General features: G+C 43.7%; 1 protein-coding gene across 3 annotated transcripts in view; it reads left to right on the top strand.

Moving 5' to 3' along the window:
• LOC143875578 (alpha-1,6-mannosyl-glycoprotein 2-beta-N-acetylglucosaminyltransferase) overlaps positions 1–12,275 on the top strand; it is a 32,733-nt gene extending 20,458 nt beyond the window's left edge. For all 3 annotated transcript variants that reach the window (XM_077377170.1, XM_077377168.1, XM_077377171.1), the window contains exons 12-16: positions 290–383; positions 10,034–10,106; positions 11,117–11,290; positions 11,392–11,514; positions 11,881–12,275. In XM_077377170.1, the coding sequence (XP_077233285.1) occupies positions 290–383; positions 10,034–10,106; positions 11,117–11,290; positions 11,392–11,514; positions 11,881–12,042 (626 nt within the window). In that variant the 3' untranslated portion in view covers positions 12,043–12,275. The remainder of the gene's footprint in view (positions 1–289; positions 384–10,033; positions 10,107–11,116; positions 11,291–11,391; positions 11,515–11,880) is intronic.
• Positions 12,276–16,894: the final 4,619 nt, after the last annotated feature.

The following is a 16,894-nucleotide window of genomic DNA, read 5'->3' as shown; positions in this document are numbered from 1 at the left end:
GGACATGAACATTAAGTTTTTGGTACTAGTCTAGTTTTCGTATGGTTCTCACATGCTTAATTTAATACATGTTTATCAGTGTTAGCATAATGTGGCCTCTTAGTATGAGTGATCGTAAAAAATTTTTTCACTATTATGGAACTCATAATTTTCATTTCCAATAGTGTGCATTTTGAATTCTCTAACTGTTTATCTTATGTCCGGGTGTTGTGTGTACCAAATGTTTCATCTGTAATCTGTTATCAAAATTTGTTTCTGCGGGTTTCTTAGATGGGCCTTTTCCTTGTAGGTCCCAGTGATTCACCTCTTGCACCTAGCACTTTTGAGGCTTTCGTTAAAGTTCCAAAATTCCTACGGCCTCATACTCAAATATTTTGTACAAGGTACCTATTTGTATTGTTGTATGCATGTTTTTTATTAATAAGTTCATTTTTTAAAATATTTCACTTGTGTTAGGGGTTATGTGTTTGATGCATACCAAGAAACTACGAGATATGTTTGAAATCAATTTTCTAAACGAATGTTTGATCAACTTTTGAAGCAATGTGTAAGCAGGAAATGTTTCAAAGAGTCAATTTTAGAAATTGATCTGCTTCCACTTCTTCAACATTTTGGTTTGGATGTTAGGCATAGTAAATCATGGCATGGTTGAATCAGTTGAACCAAGAGACGCCATATAACATGAAAATATTTCGTGTTTAGCTTGCTTGCAAATTCCATTTGAAAATTTGCAGCCTCTGCAAAAACATTTTCCTGAAAATCTACGTCCTTTGTGACTACAGCTGCACTTATCCCAATGACAGGGCCCAGAATAGAAGCCACATACCGTCCCTGTGGCGAGGGTTTAGAACAAAAGCCACATATCTCCCCTGTAGCACGGTTCACAACAGTAAAAGCCAAGTAGAATGGAAAACATGATCATGCTACCAATGTTTAAACCCCAATTTGCAGGATCTAGATCACAGTCAGGCTGAGAGTTTAAAGCAAATAACCGAATATATCCAGAGTTTCATAAAACAATTCAAAGTATCACAATGCATAATATATTCGCAATCCAGAGTCAATACTTTCATCATCAAAATCAAGGCAATTTCCAGATATACATGCCAAATAACTTTTTTTATACTTGATCCAAATAATTGATTTAAACAATTCCGTCTATCAAATAATTTCTTTTTCGAAGATATCAAATGAAATTCAATAGCAAACTCACATTACAAAAAAGAATCATGTGGTTTGCTGACGAGGGAGTGACTGGTGGGGTTGCCAGAATGGCTGAACCTATCTAGATATATTTTGCACGTATTAAGGGTGAAATGGGAAAAAATTGTAAAACGGTTTTTATAACTAGAGAAGATTTTATTAATGGCTGCTGGGAGGAAACTTCAGCGATGGTCGGTGTTTATGAGGGTGAAGTAACCCTCACTGCCACTTGATTTCAGAGCTTTTGAAACCGACATAAGAGTAGGTTTTGTTTTAAAAAGCACTCTTCATAATGCAAACTGACATAACGTGTGTGCATGTGTTGGCCAGGTGTTACAGTGGACCAAACACATATAGGTAAATTGCCATATCATACGAGAGAGAGAGAGAGAGAGAGAGAGAGAGAGAGAGAGAGAGAGAGAGAGGCTGATTTCTACGAGAGAGTAGAATCGAGGCTGATTTCTACTCTCCCTCAAGCTGATTTTCTACTCCAGCTTTAGTGGTAGTGTTCGAGATATTACATTTTGACGTAACTTGGGTTGTTAGGATTGGTCCGTAGGGTTCACATACTTGTTAATAAAAGCTTAAAGTCTTTTATTACTCTAACCATGAATAACTTTAACTGATCTAACTAAAGTGACTTAAGTGGATGGTGGGCCCCAATTTCATGTGAGTGGTTTTCTTTTCCCACGACTTCACTAAAGGTTGACACAGGTTAGGTTTCTCCCAACTCTATAAGTACAATTCTTTCCTTCCCTTAACTTCTATTTCCCTTCTGTATTTCTCTGAACACAATTCTTTCCCCCAACTTCTCTTTCTTTCCCTTCTCTCATTATCCTTCTCTTTATCTTTCTTCTTTTCCTCGCCCAAAGATTACACAAGTCACAGTGGACATCAATTGCATAGGTATAGGTAGTGAAAATGTATGCTTGAAAATTGATTAAAAAGAAAAGAACAAACAGATCTGATGCACTACGTCCTAACTGAGAATAAAAGGATCCAATATGATTCCTATTAATCTATTTTTTTTTTTTTGAAAATTGACAAATATATTCATACCAGCAAATTTACAATGGGGACCAGTAGTCCCACCAGATTTACATAGTATGAATTGCCCAGGAGCATTCTCCTTGACCCAAAGGAAACCCATTACCCAATAGCCTTAATTGTATCGAATCCAACAAAAAATCCATATTGTGGGGCCCACCCAGTCAAGATCGTGGCGTGCCATGTCACACAGACTTCTCCACCACATTCTGAATTCGATTTTCAAAAATCCCTCTTGAAGGCCCTAAGTTCTCGTGCACTCTCACCGTGCATGATAGCCAATCCATCCAACAACATCGTCAGATCTCCGGCGACTTCCATCCGTACCACCACCAAACACCGCGGGCACCACCTCCAGTTTCACCTCCATATCCCCTACAAAAATCATTTTCGCCGTGGGAGTCTCAGCCACCACAACCGTCATCAGGAGTCCGGCAACCTCCATTGCCACTGGCAACCATGCTCGTCCTCAGGCCACCACCGACGATCTTGATAACGATGACCACGCCAACCCAGCAACCATACCCGACCTTCCACGGCTCCGAATCCAGCACCCGCCGGCCTTTCACGGCCTGCGGCAACCTCCGCGGATTTCCTTGGCTCCAGATCCAGCTTCACGGCCTCCACGGCTCCAGATCCGGCCTCCACTTGAGAGAGAGAGAGAGAGAGAGAGAGAGAGAGAGAGAGAGAGAGAGAGAGGGAGGTGGGGGAGGGGAGGAAGAGGGAGAGAGACCACCTCCCTCACTAGGTTACTGTCGACCTAGGGAGGGAGTTTGAAATCGCCTTTTTTTTGCCCCGATATGGGCTCGGAAGAGACCCTGTTATGAAAGCACTATGTTCAATTTTTTTTTTTTTTTTCGCCTCAGAAGAGACCCTAATTTTGTCCATGTCATCAAACAAGGGGAAAGCAAAATTCCATATTGTGGGGCCCACCCAGTCAAGATCGTGGCGTGCCATGTCACACAGACTTCTCCACCACATTCCGAATTCGATTTTCAAAAATCCCTCTTGAAGGCCCTAAGTTCTCGTGCACTCTCACCGTGCATGATAGCCAATCATCCAACAACATCGTCAGATCTCCGGCGACTTCCATCCGTACCACCACCAAACACCGCGGGCACCACCTCCAGTTTCACCTCCATATCCCCTACAAAAATCATTTTCGCCGTGGGAGTCTCAGCCACCACAACCGTCATCAGGAGTCCGGCAACCTCCATTGCCACTGGCAACCACGCTCGTCCTCAGGCCACCACCGACGATCTTGATAACGATGACCACGCCAACCCAGCAACCATACCCGACCTTCCACGGCTCCGAATCCAGCACCCGCCGGCCTTTCACGGCCTGCGGCAACCTCCGCGGATTTCCTTGGCTCCAGATCCAGCTTCACTGCCTCCACGGCTCCAGATCCGGCCTCCACTTTAGAGAGAGAGAGAGAGAGAGAGAGAGAGAGAGAGAGAGGGAGAGAGAGAGAGAGAGGGAGGTGGGGGAGGGGAGGAAGAGGGAGAGAGACCACCTCCCTCACTAGGTTACTGTCGACCTAGGGAGGGAGTTTGAAATCGCCTTTTTTTTGCCCCGGTATGGGCTCGGAAGAGACCCTGTTATGAAAGCACTCTGTTCAAATTTATTTTATTTTTTTTCGCCTCAGAAGAGACCCTAATTTTGTCCATGTCATCAAACAAGGGGAAAGCAAAATTCCATATTGTGGGGCCCACCCAGTCAAGATCGTGGCGTGCCATGTCACACAGACTTCTCCACCACATTCCGAATTCGATTTTCAAAAATCCCTCTTGAAGGCCCTAAGTTCTCGTGCACTCTCACCGTGCATGATAGCCAATCATCCAACAACATCGTCAGATCTCCGGCGACTTCCATCCGTACCACCACCAAACACCGCGGGCACCACCTCCAGTTTCACCTCCATATCCCCTACAAAAATCATTTTCGCCGTGGGAGTCTCAGCCACCACAACCGTCATCAGGAGTCCGGCAACCTCCATTGCCACTGGCAACCACGCTCGTCCTCAGGCCACCACCGACGATCTTGATAACGATGACCACGCCAACCCAGCAACCATACCCGACCTTCCACGGCTCCGAATCCAGCACCCGCCGGCCTTTCACGGCCTGCGGCAACCTCCACGGATTTCCTTGGCTCCAGATCCAGCTTCACGGCCTCCACGGCTCCAGATCCGGCCTCCACTTTAGAGAGAGAGAGAGAGAGAGAGAGAGAGAGAGGGAGGTGGGGGAGGGGAGGAAGAGGGAGAGAGACCACCTCCCTCACTAGGTTACTGTCGACCTAGGGAGGGAGTTTGAAATCGCCTTTTTTTTGCCCCGATATGGGCTCGGAAGAGACCCTGTTATGAAAGCACTATGTTCAAATTTTTTTTTTTTTTTCGCCTCAGAAGAGACCCTAATTTTGTCCATGTCATCAAACAAGGGGAAAGCAAAATTCCATATTGTGGGGCCCACCCAGTCAAGATCGTGGCGTGCCATGTCACACAGACTTCTCCACCACATTCCGAATTCGATTTTCAAAAATCCCTCTTGAAGGCCCTAAGTTCTCGTGCACTCTCACCGTGCATGATAGCCAATCATCCAACAACATCGTCAGATCTCCGGCGACTTCCATCCGTACCACCACCAAACACCGCGGGCACCACCTCCAGTTTCACCTCCATATCCCCTACAAAAATCATTTTCGCCGTGGGAGTCTCAGCCACCACAACCGTCATCAGGAGTCCGGCAACCTCCATTGCCACTGGCAACCACGCTCGTCCTCAGGCCACCACCGACGATCTTGATAACGATGACCACGCCAACCCAGCAACCATACCCGACCTTCCACGGCTCCGAATCCAGCACCCGCCGGCCTTTCACGGCCTGCGGCAACCTCCGCGGATTTCCTTGGCTCCAGATCCAGCTTCACGGCCTCCACGGCTCCAGATCCGGCCTCCACTTTAGAGAGAGAGAGAGAGAGAGAGAGAGAGAGAGAGAGAGAGAGAGAGAGAGAGAGAGGAGAGAGAGAGAGAGAGGGAGGTGGGGGAGGGGAGGAAGAGGGAGAGAGACCACCTCCCTCACTAGGTTACTGTCGACCTAGGGAGGGAGTTTGAAATCGCCTTTTTTTGGCCCCGGTATGGGCTCGGAAGAGACCCTGTTATGAAAGCACTCTGTTCAAATTTATTTTATTTTTTTTCGCCTCAGAAGAGACCCTAATTTTGTCCATGTCATCAAACAAGGGGAAAGCAAAATTCCATATTGTGGGGCCCACCCAGTCAAGATCGTGGCGTGCCATGTCACACAGACTTCTCCACCACATTCCGAATTCGATTTTCAAAAATCCCTCTTGAAGGCCCTAAGTTCTCGTGCACTCTCACCGTGCATGATAGCCAATCATCCAACAACATCGTCAGATCTCCGGCGACTTCCATCCGTACCACCACCAAACACCGCGGGCACCACCTCCAGTTTCACCTCCATATCCCCTACAAAAATCATTTTCGCCGTGGGAGTCTCAGCCACCACAACCGTCATCAGGAGTCCGGCAACCTCCATTGCCACTGGCAACCACGCTCGTCCTCAGGCCACCACCGACGATCTTGATAACGATGACCACGCCAACCCAGCAACCATACCCGACCTTCCACGGCTCCGAATCCAGCACCCGCCGGCCTTTCACGGCCTGCGGCAACCTCCACGGATTTCCTTGGCTCCAGATCCAGCTTCACGGCCTCCACGGCTCCAGATCCGGCCTCCACTTTAGAGAGAGAGAGAGAGAGAGAGAGAGAGAGAGAGAGGGAGGTGGGGGAGGGGAGGAAGAGGGAGAGAGACCACCTCCCTCACTAGGTTACTGTCGACCTAGGGAGGGAGTTTGAAATCGCCTTTTTTTTGCCCCGATATGGGCTCGGAAGAGACCCTGTTATGAAAGCACTATGTTCAAATTTTTTTTTTTTTTTCGCCTCAGAAGAGACCCTAATTTTGTCCATGTCATCAAACAAGGGGAAAGCAAAATTCCATATTGTGGGGCCCACCCAGTCAAGATCGTGGCGTGCCATGTCACACAGACTTCTCCACCACATTCCGAATTCGATTTTCAAAAATCCCTCTTGAAGGCCCTAAGTTCTCGTGCACTCTCACCGTGCATGATAGCCAATCATCCAACAACATCGTCAGATCTCCGGCGACTTCCATCCGTACCACCACCAAACACCGCGGGCACCACCTCCAGTTTCACCTCCATATCCCCTACAAAAATCATTTTCGCCGTGGGAGTCTCAGCCACCACAACCGTCATCAGGAGTCCGGCAACCTCCATTGCCACTGGCAACCACGCTCGTCCTCAGGCCACCACCGACGATCTTGATAACGATGACCACGCCAACCCAGCAACCATACCCGACCTTCCACGGCTCCGAATCCAGCACCCGCCGGCCTTTCACGGCCTGCGGCAACCTCCACGGATTTCCTTGGCTCCAGATCCAGCTTCACGGCCTCCACGGCTCCAGATCCGGCCTCCACTTTAGAGAGAGAGAGAGAGAGAGAGAGAGAGAGAGAGAGGGAGGTGGGGGAGGGGAGGAAGAGGGAGAGAGACCACCTCCCTCACTAGGTTACTGTCGACCTAGGGAGGGAGTTTGAAATCGCCTTTTTTTTGCCCCTATATGGGCTCGGAAGAGACCCTGTTATGAAAGCACTATGTTCAAATTTTTTTTTTTTTTCCGCCTCAGAAGAGACCCTAATTTTGTCCATGTCATCAAACAAGGGGAAAGCAAAATTCCATATTGTGGGGCCCACCCAGTCAAGATCGTGGCGTGCCATGTCACACAGACTTCTCCACCACATTCCGAATTCGATTTTCAAAAATCCCTCTTGAAGGCCCTAAGTTCTCGTGCACTCTCACCGTGCATGATAGCCAATCATCCAACAACATCGTCAGATCTCCGGCGACTTCCATCCGTACCACCACCAAACACCGCGGGCACCACCTCCAGTTTCACCTCCATATCCCCTACAAAAATCATTTTCGCCGTGGGAGTCTCAGCCACCACAACCGTCATCAGGAGTCCGGCAACCTCCATTGCCACTGGCAACCACGCTCGTCCTCAGGCCACCACCGACGATCTTGATAACGATGACCACGCCAACCCATCAACCATACCCGACCTTCCACGGCTCCGAATCCAGCACCCGCCGGCCTTTCACGGCCTGCGGCAACCTCCGCGGATTTCCTTGGCTCCAGATCCAGCTTCACGGCCTCCACGGCTCCAGATCCGGCCTCCACTTTAGAGAGAGAGAGAGAGAGAGAGAGAGAGAGAGAGAGAGAGAGAGGGGAGGAAGAGGGAGAGAGACCACCTCCCTCACTAGGTTACTGTCGACCTAGGGAGGGAGTTTGAAATCGCCTTTTTTTTGCCCCGGTATGGGCTCGGAAGAGACCCTATTATGAAAGCACTCTGTTCAAATTTATTTTATTTTTTTTCGCCTCAGAAGAGACCCTAATTTTGTCCATGTCATCAAACAAGGGGAAAGCAAAATTCCATATTGTGGGGCCCACCCAGTCAAGATCGTGGCGTGCCATGTCACACAGACTTCTCCACCACATTCCGAATTCGATTTTCAAAAATCCCTCTTGAAGGCCCTAAGTTCTCGTGCACTCTCACCGTGCATGATAGCCAATCATCCAACAACATCGTCAGATCTCCGGCGACTTCCATCCGTACCACCACCAAACACCGCGGGCACCACCTCCAGTTTCACCTCCATATCCCCTACAAAAATCATTTTCGCCGTGGGAGTCTCAGCCACCACAACCGTCATCAGGAGTCCGGCAACCTCCATTGCCACTGGCAACCACGCTCGTCCTCAGGCCACCACCGACGATCTTGATAACGATGACCACGCCAACCCAGCAACCATACCCGACCTTCCACGGCTCCGAATCCAGCACCCGCCGGCCTTTCACGGCCTGCGGCAACCTCCGCGGATTTCCTTGGCTCCAGATCCAGCTTCACGGCCTCCACGGCTCCAGATCCGGCCTCCACTTTAGAGAGAGAGAGAGAGAGAGAGAGAGAGAGAGAGAGAGAGAGAGAGAGAGAGAGGGAGGTGGGGGAGGGGAGGAAGAGGGAGAGAGACCACCTCCCTCACTAGGTTACTGTCGACCTAGGGAGGGAGTTTGAAATCGCCTTTTTTTTGCCCCGGTATGGGCTCGGAAGAGACCCTGTTATGAAAGCACTCTGTTCAAATTTATTTTATTTTTTTTCGCCTCAGAAGAGACCCTAATTTTGTCCATGTCATCAAACAAGGGGAAAGCAAAATAGTATACACACCAGGAGTGTCCTAGACATAATGTCGCATTGCATTATCAGATGCTCAGTTATTCCAGGTTTTTTAACGAACCCAATATCATAGTATAGAAAAGAGGAAGTAAAAAATATCATGCCCTTTATCATAATTAAATGTCTGGAATAGAGAAAAGCATAGGAAAATGCAGAAATAGAGAAGACTCGAGAGATTGTGGGGATAAACACCAATCACAAGGCATGAGATGATCTAAAAAACACTTGATCATGATAAAATCTGTAAGCCCACTTGGGGGCCTGGTATTACTACCTTATGCTAATCAGAAGGCCAAAGTGTCACTACATTCTGCTAATTTTTGAGGGAGTGCATTAGGTAAGCACTAATTTCATTATTTTGGGCGAGGTATGCCATCTTGATTTAGCTGTAAGGGGCTACACAGCGGAGGCTACTGCACAACTTTGGAGGATGTTAAGGGCTTTGGCGCCTTGAAGTGCATTGACAGTCTCTCTGAATGATCATTCTTTTTTTGGGCATTAAATCCATATCAATATCATCCCATGAGTACCATATGCGACCAGTGAACCACGATAACTTTTAGGCTTTATGTCCTTTACTTCTATTATTTTAAAGCATTTAAAAGGCTCAACTTTAGGTTTACTTGGAGTCTGCTAGATTCTTCTTTTCACTTGTCACACGCATTATTACAAAAATAGCTGGCCTAGGTGCCTGGATGGGAAAATAGTGCCCAGACGCCTACTTTGGAGGCAACTTAAACCAAGGCAGCCACCTAGACGTCCAGGCCAAAGTAGTCTGGGAGGCTGCATACAATGGGGAACAGTAACTACCACTCATTGAAGGATAAAAATGTCTTTTTCCTTCTAGAATAGAAGTGAATAGTATCTCTTTTCATTTTTCTGAAATGATTAGTATATCTTTTTTCATTCTCATAGCATGTGTTTTTCTATCATTCGATTGTATTTGCATATCGCCATCTCTACTTCTGCACACTGTTTAAAAACTCCAGTTAATCATTGATTCGCTTGTCCAATTCCTAGTTGTGCTGTACCAAGTCTATCAAAACCTCCTTTGACCTGCCCGAGTTAATGGAAAATTGATCTCATCAATCATTGACTCACCCGGTCTATCCTTTTTACCTTGGCCGAGTCCTCGTTTTTAAACACTACTTTTACATATTTTGTATATTTATGTATGTATGTTCGTATCAAACATTTAAATACCTTGGTCACTTAGCACTCGCCTATCCCCTGAGTGCTTCAGGGTGGAGTTTGATTCGCGATCAGTCGAAATGCAATTTAATTATTTGAAAGTCGGTGGGTTTATACTATCAAGGATCAAAGTCAGTGGCTTTCTACTTTACTTTCTTACGTGGAAATCTAATGTGAGTTTGGTTTTCCAACACTTGCTTTTGAAGACTACATGAAGTGATTCCTGAGTACTGTGTGCTTTGTTGCTTTGTTGCTCTTTTGCAGTGAGTGGGTTCTAGGTAATCGGGAGGATTTGGTCAAGGATATAGTTGCAGAGTTACAGCCGGAGAATGGCGAGGTAAGACATTATGAAGGTATCTGTCCTTGTTTCCTTCATATCTTACCGACATCTACTTGTCTTATAAAATCTGGAAAAAAGTTATATCAGATATTTTTCTTATTATTATGGAAGGATTTCAGGATCTGAGTTCTGTATCAGTAAATGTTACTTCTTAGACCTTCACCCTTGAGTGGCCTACTACCACACTAGTAGGCATGGCAGGGCTGCCTCTATAGTTCCACTGTCTTCACATGTGTAACCATGTAGTGCATTTATATGTACTTTTGCATCTTGTCTGGATAAGCCATGTTGCAATAGGAGGTTGATGTAGTTTATCTGGCTTGACAGAATTGGAACCCAGGTCCATTTCAACTATATCATCCTTATTCAAAAGCTGTGTAAACCAATTTAAATGGTCTCATTGGTGAACCATCTGAACTAGACGGTTCTTACTGAACAAGGCTGTCCTCACTTCTCACATGTTTTGACGACAATATGTCCAAATATGTCCAAATCATTACGCTTGCCTCCTTTCTTCCATTTTTCCTACCATTTCTGCCTAACTTAGATGTGGCAATTGCATTGCCCTATCCTTCTTTCCTCCAAGGCAGCCATTTGGAAAAGTATTAGTTTAGGGTATTGGAGGTGTATCCGACACTACAAATTCCTATCCGTGTTGCCGATGCCTGATATAGATTCAATTTGCCTAAAAAAATCCCAGAAAACAGAAAATTAGTTAAAAATCAGAAACTGATAATGAAGGTACTCTATGAATTTTATTAGCATATATTTTACTTTGTGGACAGAGGTCTTGACTTGTTGAATTATTTTAACTGTCTATTGGTCCTGCATCACACCCTATATCACATATCAATAGCTAAGATTCATCTATGTATCTCGTCATGTATCTGGTTATTTAAACTGTGATACCTAGTATTATGCTATTTTGCCATTTTCATGTCTGCATTTTGTTTGCTATCTACATCTATATGCGTGTGCACACTGTGTTCATTTATTCTCTCAAGCAGGAATGGTGGACCTATGTGTGCATGGGACCTTCTGATCCACACCCTAACTGGCACCTAGGGATGCGAGGCACTCAACACCGTGCAGTAATGTGGCGAGTGTGGAAGGAAGGGGGCACCGGGTTTCTATATTGGGGTGCCAACTGCTATGAGAAATCGACAGTTGCTAGTGCAGAGGTATTTCTTGTCAATTGTCATATACCTCTGTTTATGATAGGGGGTGCCCTCAATCATCTACAGTGTCAAATTTCTAAGCAAAATTTGTGTGTATGGATCAGATAAGGTTCAGGCGCGGCCTTCCCCCAGGTGATGGTGTCTTGTTCTATCCCGGTGAAGTTTTCTCCCATTCAAATCAACCGGTTGCTTCATCCAGGCTAGAGCGCATTCTCAGTGGCTTGCAGGTACGTACCTACTTCTACCTGTCTAGTAAATCCGTGTCCGGTTCTTATGCTCGTGACAGTATTTATATGCTCAAGAAATAAAAATATAGACTTCATCTAATATTGCGTTCTACTATTGATATTATTGTCATTCAAATTCTATTTGATGTCATCTGAGGACTTGTTACTTGATTCCTTTCATTCCATGCTTGAATATAGTGTTTCTCAGGATCTTATGTGTTCTTTCTCTGTGCTGTTTCCTTGTTCTATCCGAATTTGGTCTCTTTTGAAATCACATGCACCACGAAGAAAGAACATGAGTGGCAAGAGAAGGTAATAACCTATTCTATGATTTATGTGTCTGATATATGTATTTTTGTAATGTAGGATATAGAATATCTAAAGCTCTATTCATCAAGATATGGTAGAGATGAAGGTCTCTCCCTTCTAGAAAAGACTGGAGTCTATCGTGGTCCCGAACGTTACACAATCGATCACACGCCTATTGATGTCATGCGAGCTGAGATCTACCGTACCTGCAGATCTTGAAGATGTCTTACATTTCATCCCCACCGCCCCCCGTTTCCTTTACTTTTTGTATCATAGTGGCAGAGGTATAACTGTTGATTTGTGAAAATATATAAGAAAAAGAACAAACCGTTCTTGCAATTGCAGCATGTTTTGGAATGTGCATATGGTATGACAAATATGGGCCTCAGCATGCATGAGAAACTCTTATTTTGTATTGCGGCAGGAGAGAGTTAGATCTCTAGTTTGAATTCTCTGTACGGTGTAGCTGACTTTTATGCTTGTTTTGATGCACAGTATACGCAATCATTCTCCTGTGTCACTGAAAAAAATGGCTAAATCTAGGGGATTTAAGTGAAAAAGTCTCTCTTATTGTACCCCAAACAGAGGCCCTTAGAAACTAACCAAACTTTGGTTTCTTCCTCTTCGTTATGTTGCACCTGGAACCAAATTCTGCAACGACTGAAGCCCCAATACACATCATAACCTTATTTCAACAGTGGACTGGGGCGAGAAAACTTAAAAAAAGTAAAACACAAGTCCACCATCTCGTTTTTGCAGCTGAAACCCAAGAACTTCAGATTGTCACATTTTGCTTTTCTGATTTCCTTGAATAAGGTTATAAGGCTAATTACTTTTTCATTCATGCTCCTTGGGTGTTAACTGTAGAAAATGTTGTATTAATTAAATGTAATACAAAGAGGTGTTTGATCAACTTAATTAAAAGGGATTTGCTAGTGACTTTTGCAGATAGGCATTTCGCGGCGCTGTCGCATGAGGGAGCGGCCACCTCAGACGGATTAAATTAAAAAGACAGAAATCTGCTGAAAAGTGAGCTGTGTGGCTACTCCCTCATGCAACATCCAGCCACGAAAATTGTTCTTGCCATTTTGGCTAATGGAAGTGCCGAGCTTAGGGTTTACTTATAACACTTTAGGAGGCTAAGCATACGGGACAAGGTGAGTTCACACCTAATATCAAAACATGGTTGTGCCGATATCATTAGTTATGTTTTGTAATGTTTTTCTAGAGTTTTTGGAGAACCATCGGAGACATCTGCCATTAGTGGGGGAGCATTGAAGCTCCAAAAGTTCATTGACACTCTGCACAGCTAAAAGGCTATTGATACTTGAAAGTAACGGTTACTGTAAAATTAGAGCCTCTGTCATTATCAGCCGAAAGACGGATTGGATATAAAGAAAAGGGCCCCACCACTATAAGGTGGTCCTTAAATTGGGCTTTCTGTACTCCCTCTTTTTTGCCAAATTGGGAGACTTTTGCACCTAAAGTGGCCTTTTCATGATTTTTTGAACTCCCTTCAATTTGTGGGTCCCTGCAATTTTTAGGGTTTTGATTGTACTTTCCTGTTTTTCTTTGTAAGAGAAAAGGAGGTAGTCCCAAGAGAGTACCAAAGTCTATAGTCTTCCCCCAATCTCCACGGTGGATGTGATCGGAGCAAGCCATTTTGGTGGGGCCAATTGAGGATGGGTCCCACTAATCAATTATTAACACCGATTGGATCTGAGCTTCCAATTAAAGGGCTTTTATGCATTGAGCGTGGACCTATTTTAGTTGACAATTGATTGGGTGAGGAATGCTTTAGCAGAGCAGGACCACATGTAGTGCCCAAACACTTAGTGGTCCCACCTTGATTGATCTCAACCGTTCATTTGATAACCTTTGCTTTGGATCTCCTCTGACTCTTTTTTTTGGTGAGCCCCACCAATAGATTAGCTAAACATTGCAGATATGTGCAAGGTGGGCCTTTCTTTACCATTTAGAAGCGCTTGGAATTAATGCAACCAATCCAAATTTGGGTTTGAAGAGAAGGCGAGATTTTAATATGTTTTCTTCAAAAGAAATGTCTAAATGCTACATTCCCCCCCTCAATGGCTGCTTTTGGATTGTGAATCGGAATCAGTATAATATTTTGATTGCTATTCCAATGACCTTCAAAAAAATTAATTTAAAAAATTTCAATAAAATTTTCATTCCGACTGGCAGAGTATAAGATCCGATTCCACCCCTTGGTTCCGGCAATCCAATCTGCTGATGATGCTAAATCTATGGATTTTATTTATTTTTCCTTCATAGTATTTATGTTTTTCAATTTTTTATTTTATAATCTATTTAATACGTATTATTTTTAAATTTAAGAGCGTCAAATCCACATGTTTTGATCATGATCCACATATCTATCAGCCTCTATGTATATATAGCCTTGGTGCAACCGACAAATTGGTGGATACACATATCTTCAACCTTCCTCTCTTTCTCTCTCATTAGTAATATCTTTTGGTGGGTCCCACTTCCCAAAGATGCAATCGATACAAGAATCACAAACCAGTACCATTCTCTTTTCTCCTCTTCCTCAGAAGATGTTATGGTGGTCCCACTCTTTAACATGTTCTCTCTCTCTCTCCACCCCGATATGATGTTACGGTGGATTCCACTCTCTTACATGTTCCACGTATGAGAACAATTCACCCTGGCAAGCTCCCCTCCCCCCCGCCCCGAAAGTTAAATCTAAGGAAGGACCCAATCCAATGAATGAGTAGTCATTGACCATAAGATACATTCATAAGCTTTTATAGGCAAGCGAGGGCCCACACCGTGTATGATAATAACAAGGAGGAAAAAAGGGGCAGGAACATCATGACAGAGAACTCCAGGTCTTCACATAAACAATGTAAACACCAACCACTAAATTAAAATATGATATACATAAAATAGTCACACAGAGAGAGAGAGAGAGAGAGAGAGAGAGAGAGAGAGAGAGAGAGAGAGAGATCCAAGTCTCTACACAAATCCGTCAGTATCTCCAACCAAATTGTTAGTGTAAAAGCAAAATGATAATCAATGATCTCATGATCACTCTACAATATCCCTCATTTTCTTTAGATTTTGTCTCTTAGATTTGGCTTTCAACAGCCTCCCAAACTATAAATTATAATTCCCAAATCCAAAAGTGAAGGTTGAAAATCAGAAACTTTCTTTCATTTTCACTTACTTTTCATCTTCAATAATTAAAGAAAAATAAATGATTTGAGAAATAATCAAATTACTTTGAAGCGTTCAAGACAAAAAAAAGAAAAAAATGAATTCAAATTATCTTAATAAATTTATTTAGATTATTAATTATTGGGCGATGATAAATTCAAACCCCCTGTTGTAGGACAATTCCCACCCCTTTTAACAAGAATTGTGGCCGACTTTAAACGTCTTTTCATTTTTAACAGGGGTGCGAATTATCCTACAGCGGTGCGAATTTATCATCGCCCTAATTATATTTAGTTATATATCAACTAATTATGTCTCACTAGAGGCCATTAATGAACCGACAGAAAGGAGATTTGTGGATACGCTTGCACAAAATCTTAGTTTTTAAGCATTGTTTGCAAATCCATTTTCAACTCTGTTCCGTGATTAAAAAAAAGATCAATACCTTATTCTAAACAAGTTAATAAAGAAATGGAGACCAAGTAAAAAGAGGATACAAAAGAAATAAGTGATGAGAGTGTGAGAAGTACATGTGTAGCTGAAGAGTAAATAAAATAAAATAAAGAAGTAAAAAGTAATAAGTAAAAAGTATAAAAAAATATAAAGGTGTTGTATTATAGAAAAGTATACAGAGTGTTAGTCAAGGCAAGTAATGATGGAGAATGGATTAAAAACATGCTGGCTTTTGGGTGTGTTTGTAAACTTCTTAAACCCCCTATCCTTATCATCACTACCAAAAGCCGTGCATTTGTCCCCAAAATCTCTGTATTTTTCCTCCTTCAAATCCGGAAAATTTCTGAAAGGCCCTTCATGCCGAGAGATTACAATGTGCAGTCCATTTCAATCGATCTCTACTCTACATATATCAGAGCCGATTATCTGGTGGGGCCCACCTTGAATATAGCCAAACTGAAGGGCCCACCTATCGGGCAACCACGAATCTTAGCCATCGATTAATGGCCCATGAACAAATCATAACAAAAAACCCACCGATCAAATTTTGGACGATTATGATTTCCCGATCTTGGAGATGTTTGATATGGCTAGAGCATTGATTCAGTTATCTAATGGGGCCCATCATAGATGTGTCAAATTAAAAAAAAAAAAAAAAAAAACTAGAAATTAGACAATCCTAGCCATCAATCTGCTTACAAATCTGAATATGAAAGAGGGGTACAAACTTGGGTAGTCCCAACTCGCAAGGACCTCAAATTTGAAAAGAGAAGTTATCCATTGTGAAAAGTCTAAAGTAATCCTAGAGATCGATTGGAAGGAGAGAAAAGTCTTTATAATCTTTTAGAGCCGTTTTCCATACGGAGAATGATAATTAGAGACATGTCCTTCTACGTAGGTTACCCTACCAAGCAACCTCAAAGCAGTGACCCATTTTGCAATGGCAGCTTTCGAGGCGTATTTCAGACAATTCGTATTTCTGTGGGCGCAAGTTTTACTTGACTGTTGCCTTTTCGTGAATTATAATAGGGGCATTTTGCAAAACAAGTCTGATACTTTGCTTTATTTGCAAAAACAGACTTCTAGTTTGTCAATTGGCAAAAAAGTCATCACATTTGAGTGAATTTTGCAAATCCGCTCCTGTAATAATTTTGGGACCAAAATAGTCATGGTAGAATTTTTTGAGTCGTAAAAAGACTAATATGTCCATGTATATGTGAAAAGACGAAGATTACTATAAAAGACCAAAATTTCGGTACACTCAACCATATGTTTTGAAAGGGCCGGTGACTCCCAAAACTCAAACCATGCATGAGGCTGAGCCCCACCATTTTACACCTCGTGTTTTGATGGGATTGGGCCCTTTAATATTTTTTATACGGTGAATCCCACCGACTCAACTCAGGCCCATGCAATGGGG

This window comes from Tasmannia lanceolata, unplaced genomic scaffold (genome assembly GCF_043159265.1).
Source record: "Tasmannia lanceolata isolate RefF3 unplaced genomic scaffold, GAP_Taslan_0.1 ptg000004l, whole genome shotgun sequence".
In the NCBI taxonomy this organism is placed as follows: Eukaryota; Viridiplantae; Streptophyta; class Magnoliopsida; order Canellales; family Winteraceae; genus Tasmannia; species Tasmannia lanceolata.
Note: the sequence above shows the minus strand (reverse complement) of the source record. Positions and strands in the feature narration are given on the sequence as shown.